We start from the raw sequence: 17,808 nt of genomic DNA on the forward strand, positions 1-17,808 counted from the left end.
ATTTAATTTCAGTTTGTATATATACGTATATATTTATTTTGCTACACTTGGATGCTTGTAAACAAATGTAAAATAATTTCGTCTGATTCACACATGTCTCTCTATCCATATCCTCTCTAGATATACATGGTATTAATTGAATGGCAACAGCAAAACTCAGTGTGTTCTTCACATAGCCTTTTTTACCGATAGGGGTGTGTTGAATTTCAAAAGCAGCACCACTACTGTATTGCAAGGCAAGCTAAGTGTTGTGCCATCTGACTCCTGCACAGGTGCTATATATGTTTACCCTCTGACAGACCATTAGGCTAACATTCGGTCCAGATCTTGTTTCTGTCTTAAGTCCCATGATTGTTGGAATAGGCAAAAGCTGGCCTGTGACCCTGTACTGGGTAAGTGGGTTTAGAAAATGAGTAGACGGGTGGATGGATTTGGACACTATGTTGTTGATACTCTATTGTCTGTTATAATGGACAGATCAGATCAGATTTTCATTCTTCTTTTTTCCCATAATTTCGTTACATGCTGAAGATTTCTCAGTCAAAAGTGTGCTTCTTCTTGCATTCCATTTTTAGCTGACATATTCTTTTTCTGATAAATCTGAGGATTGTACTTGTATATACATTAAAATGTAAACATTCAATACTTAGGTGACTCACTCATGTTTACACAAAGAAATGAGCAATCATTTGTGGACATTGTCCTCTAGGTGTGGCCTCCGAGTTGAAAGAGAAATGTTAGAGCTACCTGCAAATGAAGGCCTGCTGCTGCCTCACGACTTCAGATAAAGGTTTTTGCTTCATACGAGGGTTTCTTTTCCACTGGTATGAAGTCTTTGCAGTAAAAGAGGTGAGCCATAGTCACAAATGGAGGCTTTCTGTAGTTAATACGAAATTATAATTTATTTGCAAAATGTAAAGAGATTGAGAAATGTTGATGCAAGAAGTGCTGGCAATGTCGTGAGGCATGTTTTTGTGTCTCTCAAGGATTCACATGGTCATTGGAAGAGCATTCATTTAATTCTTGTTTCTAGTTCTTTTTATTATTATTAAGCAAAATTCATTTTTCAGACATTTTAGCTTGTACAGCCCAAGATTAATGTATGTCAGAAGTTATTTAACTTCCTGTTTTTTCACTTGTCTGTTGCTTTTACATGTACTACAATAAATGCAGAGGACAACAGGGCAGTGCTGTCAATTCAAACAATTGTTGATAGTTTTAAAGGTTCATTTTAGTTTTTATTACAGTATATTTTAATTTGTGCTGTCTCTTTAAGATTTGGCAGTGATAATATAATCCTATTTCATTTATGTAATTGGAGCTGGCGGCATTTGTATAACATGCCATTATTGATAAGAAGTGGGGCCTTCACTTACCAACTGTTCTCCACATATGAGAAAGCTTCCAGCTGCACTTGTTATGTGTTCATCTGGTGGCATAAAAATGAGTTGTAAGCTATGCCTTTCAATGACTTGCAAAGAATTGCTAACACAGAGGGGTGCAAAACAAAGGATTGAAGGTCCTTGACGAGTTAGCACTCCATGGTTATCTCAAGCTGGACACCAATAATACAACAATCCTGCAGTATATTAATGCATAATGTGGAAGGTTAGACCTGAGAAGTTTGTAGCAGCACTACTTGATAGTGAGAACTTCAGCTCCCAGCAGTCGCTGCAATGGCTCTGATTGGAGCTCATGGTGCTGGGGACAAGGAGGCTGGCGTGAGATTCAAAAGGAGGCCAGTTATATAGAGAAAGGTTTGTTTTTTCTTTTTTTGTTGTTTCGTGTTGGAGTTACCTGTCTGTTTACCTTCCTGTTCAATACCAGTGGTTTCTTGTTTTGTCCTGGATCGTCTCCAGTTTCAGTGTATGAACTGTCTGGTGTATTCATGCTGCATGAGGACTGCATTAGGATTTGTTGTTGACCTGCGAAGAAAGGAGTGCTCCTGATCTCATTTACACGTCTCTTTTCTTCAGGACACTACCTAGAGCTCATGAGAGTTTATGAGGATGGGAGTGTACATTGATCCCTAATTTGATTGTAGTGTTAGTTTTGATTTCACTAACACAGTCTGCTGTGATGACTGTAAACCTACATCTGCTGCACTGAGCTGAAGTCAATCACAGAATCACCTCTGCCATCAATTGTGATCATGACCCCGGGAAACCACATGACCTCCGGTTGCAGATGGTGAGCTAATTTGGTGGCTCCTCTGTGCCACCTGCGTTTTCCCACTCTGTTTTCTACTAGAACCCCTCCTACTACATTATTGATATTACATAGCGAATTATACTCACCACACACTCTGAATTTGTCAATTGGATCCCCCAAATTGCAGCATGAACCTGCTAGTCCTGCAAAGACAGTACTTTGTGTGGAGGTACCAGAGGAAGTTAGCACAGTAATAATGGCGGACTTTTTAGAAAACACTAAATCATTTGAATATAAGAAAATGGGACTTGATTCAACAGTTTTAAAGTTGAGGTTGGTGTTCTTCAGCAGGACCCTACAGTGATGAAGGTTGGACAGGCAAAACTTTCTCAAGACCATAAGATATTCATGAACACTCTGGACCAGTACGATAAATGGATCCATTCACTGGAAGGTCACGTTGTGCCTTAAACTACAAAACTCACTGACCTGGAGGACAGAAACAGGCGCTGCAATGTGCATACTGTATTTTAGCATTAAAGGGAATTCGGAAGGCGATTATGCAATTGAGTTTGTGAAAAAAATACTGTGGTGTGTCATTTTCCCATCTTTATCCGGGTTTGATCCAATTATTGAGCAGTGCCACAGGATCTATTCCCCGCGTCAAGATTCTTGTCGGCCGAGACAGTTGATAGTGAAATTCTTAAACTATAACGATCGACAACTGGTCCTTCAGCAAGCGAGGAAAGCTCCAAACCTTTCATATGAAGGTCATCACATATATCTATTTTGCTATTGATGATCCAAAACAAGCCATGGAAGCTGTCGACAATTTTCGGCTAACCGGAATTTTCCCCTTGTGAGCCGCACCATGCTATTCTTGATTACGTTACTTACTGTACCTAGATGGTTTGCACCGATGGGCATCTCGCACTGTCTAAAAGGTTCCTGTGTTGAATCATCTTCACTTTGTCAGGTTCTCATGCCTAATACTGTATTTGTAATGTTTAGTGCTTCCGCTTGCTTTTTGTTTAATCATAATCTTTCTCACTATTTTATTGATTGTTTTAATAATAAGAGTGTGGGTGCTCCGTATTTCCTTAATCCTCTGCGCCCAGAAGCAGAAACATATGTTGAAATCAAGTACTGGCTCATAGAGTAACTTTAACTCCATCCATCCATTATCCAACCTGCTATATCCTAACTACAGGGTCACGGGGGTCTGCTGGAGTCAATCCCAGCCAACACAGGGTGCAAGGCAGGAAACAAACCCCAGGCAGGGCACCAGCTCACCGCAGGGTGCTCACACACCAAGCACACACTAGGGACAATTTAGAATCACCAATGCACCTAACCTGCATGTCTTTGGACTGTGAGAGGATACCAGAGTACCCAGAGGAAACCCACGCAGATACAGGGAGAACATGCAAACTCCATGCAGGGAGGACCCGGGAAGCGAACCCGGGTCTCCTAACTGCAAGGCAGAAGGGCAACCCACTGTGCCACCATGCCACCTGTAACTTTAACTGCTGCTCTATTTCTTTCCCACTGATGTTGTTTACGATAGTGCTTTTCTTGTTAGTTATACATCGTATTGTATTACATATAATTTCTTTTTCTGCGGTGGGTTGGCACCCTGCCCAGGATTGGTTCCCTGCCTTGTGCCCTGTGTTGGCTGGGATTGGCTCCAGCAGACCCCTGTGACCCTGTGTTCAGATTCAGCGGGTTGGAAAATGGATGGATGGATAATTTCTTTTTGAGGGATAAGGGGTTTGTGTATAAGTTTACTGTTTCTATTTTTTAAGTTATTGGGGGGCTGGCGCTGGACGGCCCCATCGCTAGGCCTGATTGGCTGCCCCGTCAGGGGCTTAGTTACATTACCCTTTCTGTTCTGCGTATCTAAATGCTGTTTGTTTGATTTTCTTGCTTATTCAGAGTGTATAAAGAATCTTCACTGCACCTGTTTTACTTTCTACCCCACAGACTGGGTGGGGTGCAGGGGAACCCTGCACCTGTTTCAATCCACACTCATGTGCACGAATTGCACTTAGATGTTTGTGCTGCATGGAATGGGCTCAGTGTATTTGGGTTGTGATGTGTTACTGAGTTTTTGTGGGAGCTATAAATAAAATTTATTATTATTATTAAATTATGGCCTTGCCTTGACCTTTTCATGTATGCTCTTTGATTTCTTCTTCACTTCTCTTTCATGGCTAATGTAACTGTTGCATCTTTGAACGTTCATCTCCTGGGATCCAATACTAAAAGAGCTACAATTTTAGACTATTTGTGGTGCAGGCGTGTTAATATTTTTTTCCTTCAGGAAATTTGGCTCCTGGTTAAGGATGGTGTTTTGGTAATAAGTGATATTTTGTGGCAGCCTTGTCCTCTGCCCTGTCGAAGAAGTGTGGGGTTCCCATTTTTCTTTGGCATATCCTCCCAATCAAAATTTGGGGTTTGGGCTCTGATGAGCGTGGCAGGTTATTGCTATTTGTTACTTGAAATTGGTGGCAGGAAGCTCACATTAGGTTCAACTTATGCTCCCATGCCATATCAAACCAGTGGCATAGCTAGGGGGGGCAAGGGGGGGACATCTGTCCCTGGGCGCAGCATCCAGGGGGCACCAAATTTCCCTTCCCCATTGCATTTTGGCAAACAGGAGGGGGCGCGAAATCTTCAGTTGTCTGCGGGCGCTGAAAACCCTAGCTATGCCTCTGTATTAAACCACCTTCTTTTCTTCCCTATCTAATCGATTATCAAATTTTGATGGTTATAAATTGATTTTGGGTATTGACGCAAAGGCTTATATGAACTCTTTATTAGACAAATCACCTCCACCGTTACATCAGCATACCCTTCACTCCGCCTGATCCCTCTGAAAATTTGTGTCTGACCTAAATTTAATTGACTCTTTTGGATTGCTGAACCCGTCTGGAAAGAAGTTTTATTTTACTCTGGCAGACACCATTTCCATTCCACAATAGATTATTTTTTATTTTATGTTCGCTCACACCATCTCTTTCAAATGTCAGGCTTGCATCAATATCACTCTCAGACCATAAGTCTGTTCTCTCCCAGTTTTACTTTTCAACAGCCCCACCTCAAGCAGCCCATTGGCAGTTTAATTCATCACTGCTTCATGATCCTATACTCTGTCAGAAATTATCAAGTACTCTGGAAGAGGACTTGGAAAAGGCATTCGACCGTGTCCCTCAGGGAATCATGTGGGGGGTGCTCCGAGAGTATGGGGTACCGGACCCCCTGATAAGGGCTCGACGATTGAGGTGAAACAGGAACTTATCGCAAAGCATGTTTATGGAAAGTGGCTCCCCTTCCAAACAGTAAATTTCTCTTCCTCTCCACCAGCTACACAGGACAACTGCTCACCAAGCTACAATAAATGCAATTTTAATTTTATTATACAGTATTTAGGTCCTCCCTGCATGGAGTTTGCATGTTCTCCCCGTGTCTGCGTGGGTTTCCTCCAGGTACTCTGGTTTCCTCCCACAGTCCAAAGACACACAAGTTAGGTGCATTGGCGATCCTAAATTGTCTCTAGTGTGTTTGGTGTGTGCGTGTGTGTGTGTGTGCATGTGTGCGCGCCCTGCCCGGGGTTTGTTTCCTGCCTTGCGCCCTGTGTTGGCTGGGATTGGCTCCAGCAGACCCCCGTGACCCTGTAGTTAGGATATAGCGGGTTGGATAATGGATGGATATACAGTATTTATGCATTTTATTTATTGTTTTATGTTTTAACTTATTATTTAGGGCATTTAATTGTGTTATTTTTACTTTAACTTAGGGTCTGGGAACAGATTAATTCACTTTCTTTTATTTCTAATGGGGAAACTCGACACAGAGTCATGAAAAGGTTTGGGGCAGCTACCCATATAATTGGTTTCCTGGCTGCAAAGTTGCATAAATAAATACAGCACTGCTGTGCACAAAACCGAGTTCAAAACAGAACTGAGGGAATAGGGAAAAGGTGCAGGCTTTTAAAAGGGAAGACAGGGAGTGAGATCATATGGGTCGGGCTCATGAACGTCTCCTTCCATAGGCTCGAGCCCGGACGTGACATCACAGGGGGCCGGAGCCGGCAAGGTCTCCTTCCATAGGCTCGGTCCCAGAAATTACGTCAAGAGAGCCAGGTGGAATCTCCTGTGAATGGTCTGCAGACAAGGAAGAAAAAGAGTCAGTGCACTCTGCCACATCCCGGTATGCCTCGGAATTGCCCTTACTTAAGCCCTTTAGCTGCCTCCCATGCACACGTGTGTGACACCTGATAGCTTCATGGCTATAGAGAGCTGTCCTTATCAAAGGAATTGGTATTGAATTTTGCTTGGAAGCAGCTCCAAGGGATTGGATTTAGAATCCACCTTTACTAGTGCTACCAAAAAAAAATCAAATTTACAGCAGCTGTTACTCTGATACAGGTTCATCTTTTTCTCATTTCTACACAAGACTTTCTTCTAGAATTCTGCTGCTCTTTTAAGTCTTTTATCACAAAATTTAGTCTTGCCATCCTGTTTCTGTGGCTAAGTAGTGGTTTGCATTTTGCAGTGTGGCCTCTCTATTTCTGTTCATGAAGTCTGCTGCAGACAGTCATCTCTGACACACACATCTGCCTCCATAATGGGGATGATTCTGTCATCAGCAGTGGAGGTGTTCCTTCACCTACTAGTCCCTTTGCAATTACTGAGCTCACAAGTTCATTCTTTCTTCTTAACGGTATTCCAGGCAGTTGATTTAAGTAATTCCAAGGTTTTAGACTATCTCAAATGGTTTCATTCTTGTTTTCAGCCTCATAATGGGTTCTTTGACTTTCATTACCACAGCTCTTGGCCTCATGTTGGCAACTACAAACTTCAAAGGGTAAAAGCAAGCTGAGGTATCTTATGAAGCAATAAAACCCACCTGAGGAATCACAAACACTTGTGACGCCAATTGTCCCAAACATTATGAAATGGGGGGACCACATATAAAAAGTGTTGTCATTTCTACATGGTGTGACCAATATTTATTCAGTTCTCCATAACTTTAATCACTTTAATCATATTTGAATTGTTTGATTTGTAATTTTAAACTCTGGAGTAGAGGTGTAAATCAAGGAAAACGTATCTTTGTCCCAGACATTATGAAGTGCACTATATTTATGCAAGTCTCGAGTAAACGTCAAGTCCCGGCCTTCAAGTCAAGTCGAGTCACTGATTTTATTCAAGTCAAGTCATATTTGAAAAGGCTTGAGTTAAAAACTCATATTGAGTTAAAAACTCAACTTATATTTTCACCACTGTTTGTAGTTAATCTAATTATGGTAATTAGTGACTTACACTAGAATCTAAGCTAAAAACAGACTTGCTAAGAGAAAAGAGTGTGTAATAAGAAGTAACAGTGCCTGGTATATTAAGTAATTTTTTTTTAAAGTAATTTGCATATATAATCGATATTCCATGGTTTCGCCATGAGTTCACTTTGTGTAATACACACAGTATTTAAATAAAACCCTATTTGAAATGCTATGTTATTTCAGAGAATCCATCTATCCAATTTTCAAACACACTAGGGCCACAGGAGCAGCAAGCATAGGGTGCATTTGGCAGTATAAATGCACACAGTGTCTCAGTGTGAATACATGCACACATAAACACATACTAGGACCAATTTAGCATCACCAATCCACCTACCTTATATGTCTTTGGACAGTGGGAGGAAACCAGAGACACGGAGCAAACATGTAAGCTCCACACAGGGAGGATCCAGGACAAGAACCCTGGCCTCCTTATTGTGCGGCAGCAGGGCTACCACTTTGCCACTGTGCCACCCACTTCAGAATATACTTTGATAATTAACTCTCATTATAAAATAATTTCTTTTTATAATTTTTCATATTAACTGAATATTTCAACAGACTTCCATCATTTAGAATGCATTTAACTTGCAGAAAATTAAGTTTTATCACATTGATATTTGTAATCTTGTGAAAACTATTTGTCTATGATTGCAGATTATGTCAGATTACTACACCCCCTTTACTGCACATACACTTTATTTTCCTATTGTAATGCCACTATAACAACTATACACTATAACAAATAAAGCAATTGCCATCTAGTTACGTGAAATACCACACATAGCGGCATGAGTTCACATGATAGCACAAAATTAAAAGCTATCTATAATTTTATGCTGCCTGATTTTTGACATAAATGCAGAATGGGCATGACATTGTGGAACAGCATCAATGTATGATTGTACAGAATGAACACTATTTTCTGTCGCGCACACTTGCCCTGCATTTTAGATTTGTATCTGCTGAATCTTCACATCTAGGGTTAGGGATAAGGTTAATAATAATAATAATAATACATTTTATTTATATAGCGCTTTTCCCATGCTCAAGGCACTTACAGAATATAATAAAGAACAGCAGCGTATACAGTATATAGCATTGTACAAACCAGCTAAATAAATAAAGAAGATTACGACAGTGAATTCTGAAAAAAAAACAGACAACGTAATTGATGGTCTAGCACAGGGGTAGGCAACGTCGGTCCTGGAGTGCCACAGTATGGGCAGGTTTTTGTTCCAACCCAGTTCCTTAACGAGAACTCAATTATTGCTGATGAAGCACATATTGCTTAAGTGACATTTTAATGCTTCATCTTTTAGTGGTCTCGCTTGTTAAGGTTCTCCAACCTTAATTGCTTATTTCAATCTTAAACTGCTGCATTCAGTGTTTTAATTGCTCCTTATTAGCAATAAGATGTAAAACGGGTAGGCAATGGCTGTGGCTACAGGTTTTCATTCAACCCAATTGCTTAATTAGAAACCAATCATTGCCAATTTCAGACCTTATTTAATTTTATGGCTTGTTAGTCTGTGCAATGTAAGGCTTTTATATCGTAGATTTTTTTCCTTTTCAAGGATATCATCCAAATGATTTGAAGCCTAAAACAGATCATTTTCAGTCTGTCACATTTTTCTATTAAGTGTTTTATTAAATCAAACCGTGCATGATGAACACACACAGATGTAATTGGAAAAAAGCTAGCTGGAGAACTGCTGGCTGCTTTGTCTTTTACATCTTATTGCTAATAAGGAGCAATTAAAACACTGAATGCAGCAGTTTAAGATTGAAATAAGCAATTAAGGTTGGAGAACCTTAACAAGCGAGACCACTAAAATGAAGCATTAAAATGTCACTTAAGCAATATGTGCTTCATCAGCAATAATTGAGTTCTCGTTAAGGAACTGGGTTGGAACAAAAACCTGCACATACTGTGGCACTCCAGGACCGACGTTGCCTACCCCTGGTCTAGCACACACACACACACACACATACAGGTTACATTAGCATCTTGACAGAGAAGTAAACTGAGAGAAAGGTGATAAAGTCAAGTAGAGCTAAAAGCCTTCCTGAAAAGGTGAGTTTTGAGTTGTTTTGTAAAAGAATTCATGGAGTCAGCTGATCTAACTAATTTCGGTAGGTCATTCCAGAGTCAGGGCGCTATACAGCTGAAGGCCTTGTCACCCATGGAGTGTAGATTAGTGTGGGGTACAACAAGATTGCCAGGATCAGAGAACCTTAGTGGGCGGGCAGGCACATAGTGATGGAGAAGGTCACTGATGTAGTTTGGCACGAGGTTATTTAAGGCTTTGTAGGTTATTAGTAGGATTTTATATTCGATTCTGTAAGACACAGGGAGCCAGTGAAGACGGAGCAGGATGGGTGTGATGTGCTCGCTGCTGCTGGTTTGAGTAAGGACTCTTGCAACCGAGTTTTGAATAAGCTGGAGCTGTGATATAAGATTAGAAGGGGCACCTGCCAGTAGGGAATTACAATAATCGATGCGGGATGTGATAAAAGCATGGACAAGTTTCTCAGCATTAGAGAAGGAGAAGAAGGAGCGAACACGGGATATGTTACAGAGGTGAAAGTAAGAAAGTTTCTTAATGTGATTTATGTGGGCGGAATAAGAGGGGGAGAAATCAAAAATGACACCAAGATTTTTTACAGAAGAGGCAGGTCTGATGAGATCACCGCCAAGAGTGACTGGGAAGGAGCTCATTTTAAGTTGCATTTTAGTCCCAATTTGCAGGAGTTCAATTTTATTGCAATTTAATTTTAAAGAGTTCTGCTCCATCCAGGTTTTAATTTCACTGAGGCAGTTTGTGAGCTGAGAAAGCTCTGATGAAGTTCCACTTTTAACATTGAAGTAGAGTTGAGTATCATCTGCATAAAAATGATAACCCAAGGTTAGGCTTGTGTGCATGGGTGTTTTATTTCATTGTGGCTCCTTTCTATATAGAGCTGATGCCAGAACAAAATTCGAGCTAGGCCATATGGGAAAGGAGTCCGAAAGGAAGACATGGGTTTTAGTTGAGGCTAATGATTAGGAAAATATTTTAATATCAACATTGTAAAATGAGAAGTTGTCATAAATAAATTAACATAAGGTCAGAGAAAGCAAAGATATTGACTAATTACTGAATTTCAACCGAAAGGACTAAGATTTACTAATTTAAAATGATAAAGATACTATTGAATAAAACTCTAATTAAACCTGCACTGAGCATTTCAAAGGTGCAGGGGCTTATGATCATTTGTGATAATCGAAGTTAAACTACAGAGACCAGTGAGCAGCAGAGGGCAGCAATGGATTATTTTACATGATTTTAGCCTGCTAGAGACTGGAATGAAAGTTGTGAGTCGAGTGGTTCCTCTGAAAAAGAATGGCTTTGTGTTTTTGTGGAAAGCCAAAAAAAGATTTACTATTCAGAAACCTGCACTTAATCTGTGAGTATTTTATTTATGCGTAAACAATCATTCACAATTTATACCTCCATACATCCATGTAGATATCTAGGAACTTAGAATCTGTAATCAATTTACAATTATCTAGTAGTGCCATTTCTTTACAGTTACTTTAAAAGTAGTGAGCTTCATGCTTGATGTTTATTTCGCTACCTTTTGTAAATGTGTGAATTTTTATTTCACTGAACAATCTGTCAAATATTATACTCAAACTGAACTTAAATACATTTGCTCTTAAATTCACAACTTGCGTATCTTTTTGGAATATTTTATTTCACTTTCCACAACTTGTAAAATGTTTAAAACTATGTATCTCAATGACGATGTTGGGAGTAGAGACTTAAAACAGAAATAATATGTCTAGAAATGACATATCGTTCCATTTCCTTTGGAAATTGTACCTTTAGTACTTAGTCTTGAATTTACAACCTAAAGTAAATTGTAACAACTTGTCAAAATGTATTCATCATGTGGCTAGGTGCAGGAATGACAGGATCAAAAATAAAATTTGGGGGAGCCAACCGGGTTGTCAATTTAATTTGGCAGCACAAAGTCTCCACAAAATAATGCTTTGAGGCATTCTGTATTTTGCCCTCAGGCTGAATAACAACAAAAAGAAAAGGCTCGGCTTTAGCTGTAAAGTTCATGGTCTGTTCACTCAGGAGTTACATCTTGTGGGTTGCTCTTGCTAAAAAGATGCCTCCTTCCTGGCAGCCAGGGTACTTATGGTTGGGGAACCTGGAAGGGATGGGGATAAGTGCCCTCACTTGGTGGCTTGTCAGCGCTGCAGGGTGACAAGTGGACGACAATGTTATTGACAGTTCCCTCTCTCAGACCAGAGGTTCATTACATTTCTTGATTGAGCCCGTGAGGAGATTCTCCGACACACTTAAACTTGTCATCTATACGTTTTGTCAGTATGGGGTATAGAGATTTACATTATTTGTTTTAATGGCTTACTTAAAAAACACTTTTGGGAATATGATATACCAGTAACGGCATACTACACAATAACGTGCAGTGAATACACTTGACTTGAGCATTCATAATTTTTATACTCTTTCTTTGTCTCAGTTTAGCATTAATTTGCTCAGAAGTTGATACACTGGCTGCTTCCTGAGCAGCTCTTCTTTACTCCACCCTAGAGGTCTGCTGCTTCTCATCTTTCGTCGGCATCTTTTCACGTTAAAACTGATTTAGTTTTTGTGTTGCAATTACTTAGTACGTTTTTTCTTAATTTTTCATTTAAGCTGGCACTTATGTCTTCAATCTGCCTCAAGAATCTTTAAAGATATGAAGAGGTAGGGGAAGTTACCACGAAGGTGGTAGGGAATGATAACGATGCATGTACGCATGCGCCGCATGGCCGGCCTACTGCATGCTGCAGAGAGTTGATTCTACAATAAAATAAAATAAAAATAAAAAGAGTAATAAAAATCATCACCCCGAAAGCGGATAGTAGACATCACGTAGTATATGTGTACCAAATTTCAGGTCAATAGGTGAAATGGTTTGCAAGCTAGAGGTGATTTAAAATCCTGGACAGACGAGCGAACAGCTAAGGTAGCATATTATATATAAAGATTATCAACACAGTGTCACAAAAATCTGTTCCATAATAATTCTTGGAATATGTTTTGAACCAGTTCAGATATCCGTGAAAGTGAGAAGTGCTGAAGGTCTACAATTATGTATAGGTGGGATTTTAGTGATCACCCATTAGGTAAAAATCTTAGCAGTGGTACAATATAATAAAAAAGCTGAAGTCTAGGAGGACTGATGTGGGCCTGGTTTTAATCTGAAGACATAAATATTAAAAATAAAATAAGTCACATCCATCCATCCATTTTCTAAATACACATAGCCAGTGCAGGGTCACAGAGAAGCTGGACAATCTTCAGCAAGCATCAGGTGCAAGGCAGAAACAATCCCTAGATGGGGTAACTGTCCATCGCAGGGTTGAAACACACCATCAGGGGCTAATTTAATATTACCAGTCCACCAAACTTGCACGTCTTTGGACTGTGGGAGGAAACCGATATGGACATGGGGAGAACATGCAAACTCCACACAGGGAGCACCTGGGGCTTGAACCCCAGTACTACCACTGGGCCAACATTCCACCCCGTAAGTCACCTTTAATTCTTTATTTGATATGTTCACATACTTTTTTTTTTTTTTTTTACTTCCACATAAAGTAACAAAGAAACATCAGGCTCAGAAGATGATAAACAATTTCTTCATGACTGTGAAAAATAAAGCCAACTGTAAGAGCATTAGTTGTTAATGTAAATTCACATAAGTGTCTGCTAATTTGAATAGAATGTCAGTTTCACATAGTTCCTTAGATTATGGTATAAACAATTACCTCCTGTAAATCAGCATGTGATAAAACTTTCGTAGCTATTCTGGTAAAAACAGTGTTAATTTAGCCAGTTAGTAAATAGTCTCTCTGCTAGAAGCACGGACTCCTTTAGACATTTTAGAAATGTTTTATGAACATTTGAAACTATCATATATATAGTATAACTATTTTTTTGTAATATCGATTATTTCTCTATTTTTGTGTGAACTGTCTTGCTTTGAATTTTGCTGAAACTTTTAAAACAAAGATAATTGTACTGTGGATTTATCTGAACCTGCATCACACTTTTGCCTGAATTATTCTATGAAGTAAACTAAATGTGCACACAGCTACACTAACCAAAAGTCTGAGAACAATGTTGGGATTTCCAAAAACTGGCTATTTCAAATAATAGAGGATTAGTAACGTTATTTATGTTCATGCATAGGGTTCTTCATAAATTGTATTTAAATCGAGTTCTACATTTTCACATGTGCGGTAGAGAGGCTGTTGATGACAGATGATATTCTGAACACAGCCGTCACCAAATATCAAGCCCTTGTCAGCTTTGCCACTTTTATTAAGTGTAATAAATGCACTCAATCCACCTAGGATATTATTGCTTGAAATAATCCATAAAATTACTTACTAAAACGCAGAATTGTAAATGGAACCATGCACTGTAATCAGTGTATTTTTGAAATGATGTGACAGGCAAACTCATCAGAACAGATTAATTCAATTCTGGATCGCAGGAAATGATTAGATAGATAGATAGATAGATAGATAGATAGATAGATAGATAGATAGATAGATAGATAGATAGATAGATAGATAGATAGATAGATAGATAGATAGATAGATAGATAGATAGATAGATAGATAGATAGATAGATAGATAGATAGATAGATAGATAGATAGATAGATAGATAGATAGATAGATACTTTATTAATCCCAAGGGGAAATTCACATACTCCAGCAGCACCTTACTGATACAAAAAACAATATTAAATTAAAGATTTATAATAATGCAGGTAAAAACAGACAATAACTTTATATAATGTTAACGTTTACCCAAACCCCCCGGGTGGAACTGAAGAGTCGCATAGTTTGGGGGATGAACGATCTCCTCAGTCTGTCAGTGGAGCAGGACAGTGACAGCAGTCTGTCACTGAAGCTGCTCCTCTGTCTGGAGATGATCCTGTTTAGTGGATGCAGTGGATTCTCCATACTTGACAGGAGCCTGCTGAGATTCCGTCACTCTGCCACAGATGTCAAACTGTCCAGCTCCATGCCAACAATAGAGTCTGCCTTCCTCACCAGTTTGTCCAGGCATGAGGCGTCCCTCTTCTTTATGCTGCCTCCCCAGCACACCACCGCGTAGAAGAGGGCGCTCGCCACAACCGTCTGATAGAACATCTGCAGTATCTTATTGATTACCAAGTTTATTACATTTTATTTGGTACTCTTATGTCTAGAGTGGTTTCCAACCTTGTGCCTTGTTCTGCTGGGATGACCCCCACTCTCTGCAACCCTGAACTGGACTGAGTAGATGGATTTTCTAGCACTCAAAATCTCTAAGGGTTGTAGATTGCTAGGACAACTATACATCTGGCAGCTCCTTTTGTCCTACTGAGGAGAGCCCATGCATTCACTGGAGCAGGATGTCAAGCTCCATAACTTTGTTTAGACTTTGAACCAGTTTTGTTTGTGCGCTGCCCGACGTGTCCAAAAAAGGTACTTGGATTTTATTGTTGTCCTTATTGTAATATGTGTTTTTTATTCACTGCCATTGTGTTTCGGTCGTATATTGTTGCCCTCTCTAACATCTCTGTCTTCTTTTTACAGCCCATGTCACCCAAGGAGACAAATCAGTTATGGTTGAAGGGACCTTGGAAAGGAAATTGATTGACTGGATCTCTTGTTGGATATTCAAACCCATTTGCATTTCAAGATGAGTACCTGCAGTTTGAATGAGAAATTTATTTCAATGCTCTCAAGGAAACGAAGACGTGATGAAGATGTCATTGCTCTGTCTGGTGAGAAAAACTCAGAGATTTGCTTGTGCTGCTTAAAAATATCTAACAATACCTAAATCTATTTTAAGAGCAAACAAACAAACAAAAGAAAGTTAAGCAGTCAATGCATCAGATGATTCACTTTTTGTCAGTATTTATCTAAAAATGCAGTTTCCAAAGATTAAACAAAACCTAGTTGTGCATACATTTTATAATATTTACACTACTATTTTATGCATGTATATAAAGTGAATTTACAATGTACCAGCATATATGTGAGGTTATAATTAAATACATAGTCTAGCACCAGGAAAATTCAATTTTTGATTAAGAAATAAGTGTAATCCATGCTTGCCAAAGTATTTGATAAACATTTTTGATTGCAGCCTTAAAGAAAAGGTTACTTTTTCCGTTCTATGAATCTAATTTATCACATTAATCTCTTGATATGCTGAAGACTCTTTTGACAGCCATTTTAATGTACTGCTATTTACTATCATCTACAAGAATTCCTAGTAAACATTCATCTTTGACCTCGGTTTCAACAAAAGGTAAACCTTTCAAGTATATAGAAATTTCAAAAGATTTATTAGTACTAGGGTGTTGTACCGTGGTAGCTGTTATGGATGTAGTGAGAAGTTAAGTGAGAAGAAAATTACACCTTTTATTGGCTAACTAGAAAGGTTACAATATGCAAGCTTTCGAGGCAACTCAGGCCCCAGGTGTCATTTTGCTTAACTTCTCACTAAAAAGATTTATTAGATGCTGTGTATTATGTACGGATATCCATTCATTGTTAAATGTTTGGGTAAAACATACATAAATGGCTTGTGACCTGTTTTCCTACATAGCTGCCAGCACTGTAGGGATTTGCCAAATTTTTTTCAATTTTGTGAGTTTGTAGAACTCTTTTGCAAATGGCATGTATTATTCCAGAACTCTAGAAAAATCACTTTATTAATTTTATTTCTCCAATGTTTGTTTCACAGTGGATGTCAGGTTGTTGAGGAAATTGCCCACAGCAAATGAATTGGCAAATATTTTGATTATAGAAATATTTTGGTCTTGTGGGTTCCTTGACTCCGTTCTTTCAGATTGAGTGCCTCACTTTGTTTTCTTGTTCTGGTGGAATTTTGGTATAAAGGTTAATTGTGTTTCTGGTCATCATCTTTAAGCCAATTGAAGAAATCAGCAGAGTTAATGGGTTGTGGTCTGTTTTCTTCATAGCCATCAGTACTGTGGAGATTTCCTGTTGCAGAAATGTCTTCAATTTTGTGAGCTTATATAAACCTGTTGCTAGTGGCATGAATGAGTCCACTGCTCTATGAAGATACCTTAATTAATTTTCTTATTTTATTTTTATTCTGTTGAGCCTTCTAGCATGCATGAATTAGTGTACTGTTTTCTAATTATGCTTTTCAAGTTTACTTTTGTGGGAAGCAGCTATGAAGTCATCTAATTTACATAGTTCCTTACTTTGTATGTGATTGGTGCCTCTGTTTATTTATATAATGTCTGACTTGATATAGAAAATGTTTTCTCCCAGCTATAAGTTTGTGCTAGGTCTTCAAAATTTCTTAAAAGCACTTACTTAAACATATCTTTTCAAAGATCAAGTTTTAAATTATATATCTAATTTTCCTGATCGGAAGTCTTGAGTCTGCAACTATTCACTTTTTTAACATTTTAACATCTTCCTCTAAAACACAAGCTTCTGTTATCTTAAACCAAATTGTATATGTTCTATAAACCGGGCATAGCTGTTTCACAAATAATTTCTACCAAGACGACATTGGGAATTCATCAATAATCAAGGATTTGACCTTCTTTCATTTTACTCCATGGTCTCCACAACACCAGTAAGTCAAAAATCTTGAGCTGTGCTGTTTCAAAATAAAATTTTAGTCAAGGCTTATCCAAACTACCTTTCTCTTTAGACAACTGTAGTGCTTTAAATGTAATCTTTGGCAACTGTAGTGCTTTAAATGTAATCTTTGGCTTCAGATAAGTTCTAAAATTATTATGTTCCTTTTATTTAGAGTTTGTTTGAACACTCCAGTGGTAGAGAGAGATTGAATAATATATAGTAACTAGGGGGCTCCGCCCCCTGCTCGCTTCGCTCGCCAACCCCTGGCGTTGGGGCATGACAAAGAGTGAGATGTATGAATTAGATATAGAATAGTGTGCAGGTTTGGATAATGCCTATATAAATAAAAAATAGAGTGTTTGGTATAGAGTAATGTTTTATTGGAATATTTCTTTGTATACAACATTAGTAGTAAAGATGGTGTCTTGTCTTTGAATGAGTCTTCCTTGGCATGGATCATTTATAAATTTAACTTTAACGTCAGATGAACGTCGAACACGTGAGAAGGCAACATAAAGTTGTCCATGTCCAAAAACGGGCTCAGAGAGGTAGATGCCAGCCTTGTCCATGGTTTGTCCTTGTGATTTGTTGATGGTCATGGCAAATGCAGGTTT

At 38.8% G+C, this 17,808-nt stretch overlaps 1 protein-coding gene across 1 annotated transcript in view; it reads left to right on the forward strand.

Moving 5' to 3' along the window:
- The first annotated feature begins 732 nt into the window (after positions 1-732).
- Positions 733-17,808, forward strand: part of LOC114665463 (NACHT, LRR and PYD domains-containing protein 3-like) — a 43,358-nt gene continuing 26,282 nt past the window's right edge. The window contains exons 1-2 of the mRNA XM_051925086.1: positions 733-849; positions 15,158-15,348. Coding sequence (XP_051781046.1) covers positions 15,264-15,348 — 85 coding nt within the window. The 5' untranslated portion in view covers positions 733-849; positions 15,158-15,263. The remainder of the gene's footprint in view (positions 850-15,157; positions 15,349-17,808) is intronic.

The sequence above is a fragment of the Erpetoichthys calabaricus genome, chromosome 1 (genome assembly GCF_900747795.2).
Source record: "Erpetoichthys calabaricus chromosome 1, fErpCal1.3, whole genome shotgun sequence".
Classification (NCBI taxonomy): domain Eukaryota; kingdom Metazoa; phylum Chordata; class Cladistia; order Polypteriformes; family Polypteridae; genus Erpetoichthys; species Erpetoichthys calabaricus.